The sequence below is a fragment of the Mandrillus leucophaeus genome, unplaced genomic scaffold (assembly GCF_000951045.1).
Source record: "Mandrillus leucophaeus isolate KB7577 unplaced genomic scaffold, Mleu.le_1.0 Scaffold644, whole genome shotgun sequence".
In the NCBI taxonomy this organism is placed as follows: Eukaryota; Metazoa; Chordata; class Mammalia; order Primates; family Cercopithecidae; genus Mandrillus; species Mandrillus leucophaeus.
The window spans coordinates 820,535-823,099 of NW_012106964.1; the positions used below are offsets into that span (position 1 = coordinate 820,535).

At 58.6% G+C, this 2,565-nt stretch overlaps 1 protein-coding gene across 1 annotated transcript in view; it reads left to right on the forward strand.

The window, feature by feature from the left end:
- The window catches only part of LOC105554472 (brain-specific angiogenesis inhibitor 1), a 25,692-nt gene that overhangs the window by 17,946 nt on the left and 5,181 nt on the right, over positions 1 to 2,565 (forward strand). Inside the window, exons 10-11 of the mRNA XM_012000968.1 lie at positions 510 to 578; positions 1,174 to 1,282. Of these exons, the coding sequence (XP_011856358.1) occupies positions 510 to 578; positions 1,174 to 1,282 (178 nt within the window). The remainder of the gene's footprint in view (positions 1 to 509; positions 579 to 1,173; positions 1,283 to 2,565) is intronic.

Below are 2,565 nucleotides of genomic sequence, written 5' to 3' on the forward strand. Positions count from 1 at the left end.
CACATGCTGAGCCCTGACCCTGGTCACACACTGAACCCTGACCCTGGTCACACACTGAGCCCTGATCATAGGCTGAGCCCTGACCCTGGTCACACACCATGTCCTGACTCTGGTCACACTCTGAGTTCTGAACCTTGTCACAAACTGAGCCCTGATCCTGGTCATACACTGAGTCCTGATCCTGGTCACACTGAGCCCTGATCCTGGTCACACACTGAGCCCGGACACTGGTCACATGCTGAACCCTGACCCTGGTCACATGCTGAGCCCTGACCCTGATCACATGCTGAGCCCTGACCCTGGTCACACACTGAGCCTCAATCCTGGTTATACATTGAACCCTGGCCCTGGTCACAGTGAGCTCCAACCCTGGTCACACGCTGAGCCCTGATCCTGGTCCCATATTGAACCCTGACCCTGGTCACACACTGAGTCCTGACCCTGGTCACAGTGAACGGTGATTTTGTGCCCTGTTCTCTGTCACTGGCTCTTCTTCCTCTTCTTTCCAGAACTTTGTCCAGATCCTTAGCAACCTGCTGGCAGAGGAGAATCGGGACAAGTGGGAGGAGGCCCAACTGGTAGGGCCTGGGGCCCCCACAGTCAGCAGCCTCAGGAGGGGTGCAAGCACAGCTGGTGCCTCCCTGGTCTCCAGCTGGCCTGGGGTGGGGTCCCGCTGGGTGCTCGGGGTTGGGATCCCAGGATGGCCTCTTGTTGGTGTTGGTGGCACTGAGGAAGCTCAGCGTTCCCAGCCTGTCTCCTCGTTTGTCTGAGGACAGTCATTTATTTGATGGGGCTCAGTGAGGAGGTTCGGGAGAACACTGAGCACATGGGAACGCCGAGGCGGCTGGGACATAGGGCCCTCCTCACGTGGGGGCAGTGGCAGTGCTCACTCCCCCAAGCTGACCTCCAGCAGCCGCCACTCCACCTGGCATGGGGGCTGTGGGTGTCCAGAGACTCTCCCCTAGCCTGGGCTTCCCATGGGTGGGGCACAGCAGCCCTTCTGGGCATCTGCGTTCTCATCCCCAAAGTGGAGTACTCAGAGGTCACCAGCCCCACTTCCTCGAAATGTTAGGAAATGGCCAATAAGAAAAGGAGGGACAGGGAAGGGAAGGAGGCAGGGGCTGAGGTATGGCGGGGCCTTCTCCCTGGGCTGCTCACCCCCCTGCCCCCCAGGCGGGCCCCAACGCCAAGGAGCTGTTCCGGCTGGTGGAGGACTTTGTGGACGTCATCGGCTTCCGTATGAAGGACCTGAGGGATGCATACCAGGTGACAGACAACCTGGGTAAGCCTGCCCGCCTGTTGCCACCCCCCACGCCTTGCTCTGCAGCCCTGGGCCTCAGCGTCCTCGTCTGTATAAAGAGGCAGTGACCAGACAGCCTCTGTGGGCTCTCCCAGCCAATTTCTCAGATAGGTCCTATTTTCAGTCTCCTAAGGGTTGATGATGTGACCTGGGAGGGGATCAGACACAGCCCAGGGGCTGCGGACCTGGGAGCTCCATTCCCCAGCCAGCACCTCGCATGTACCCACCGGGAGCCGAGGCTCATTCTGCCTGTCACCCCCGGTGTCCTCCCTGTGGAGCTTCAGAGGCAGGGGCTGTGCAGCCCACACCTTCCCGCTTGTCAGTCCCAGCAGTGCCTTCCCAGAGGGGCCGGGACGCCACCCAGCTCCGCGGTTTCCTCGTTTCTAAAATGCGATGATAACAGTGCCCCACCTCACGGGGAGGTAGAGACTGATGAGGCAAGTGAGTGCCTGAACCCCGGGGTGAAAGGTGACTGTCATTACAAACACTCACAGCAATTCTGTTTAGTGACTGTTATACAGTGCCCTCAGATACCTCTCAAAAGCCACATTTCCCAAACTTTCCCTGCCTTGGTCAGAGAGTCTCTCAAAGCAGGGGACCCAGGAGTGGATGCTGGCCCCAGCTATGATCCACAGAGCCCCAAGGAGGAACAGTGTTACCTCCCCTGTGGGGATGTTTAACCTCTAGTGATATGACCAGGATCAGCTGAACTTTGTCAGCACACACACCCTGGAGCGTTGCCTGGTGCCTACACTGGTGCCCAGGACATAACTGGTGGCCAGCTTCCAGGGTGCTCGGCACGGCCCGGGGTGCTTGGAACGGCCAGCACACACTTCGAACCCTGAACACTGTGGTTACCCCACATGCTTCATAACCGTGTCTCAGTCCGTTTCCTGTTGCTGTCACTGAAGGGGTAATCTATAAAGATGAGAGGTTCTGGAGGCCGGAAAGTCCAAGATCACAGCTCCAGCTGTGAGTGAGTGCCCTCCTGCTGCAGCGTGGCATGGCAGAGGCAGCCCATGAGAGATGGAACAAGAATGCCCGCTGAAGTCTCCCTTCCCATAATGCCACTAAAGCCATCATGGGGGCCACCCTCATGACCTCCCAAAGGCCCCACCCCCAAGTTCCATTAGCAGATGAAATTGGGGATTCAGGCCAGGCGTGGTGGCTCAAACCTGTAATCCCAGCACTTTGGGAGGCCGAGAAGGGCAGATCACGAGGTCAGGAGATCGAGACCATCCTGGCTAACACGGTGAAACCCCGTC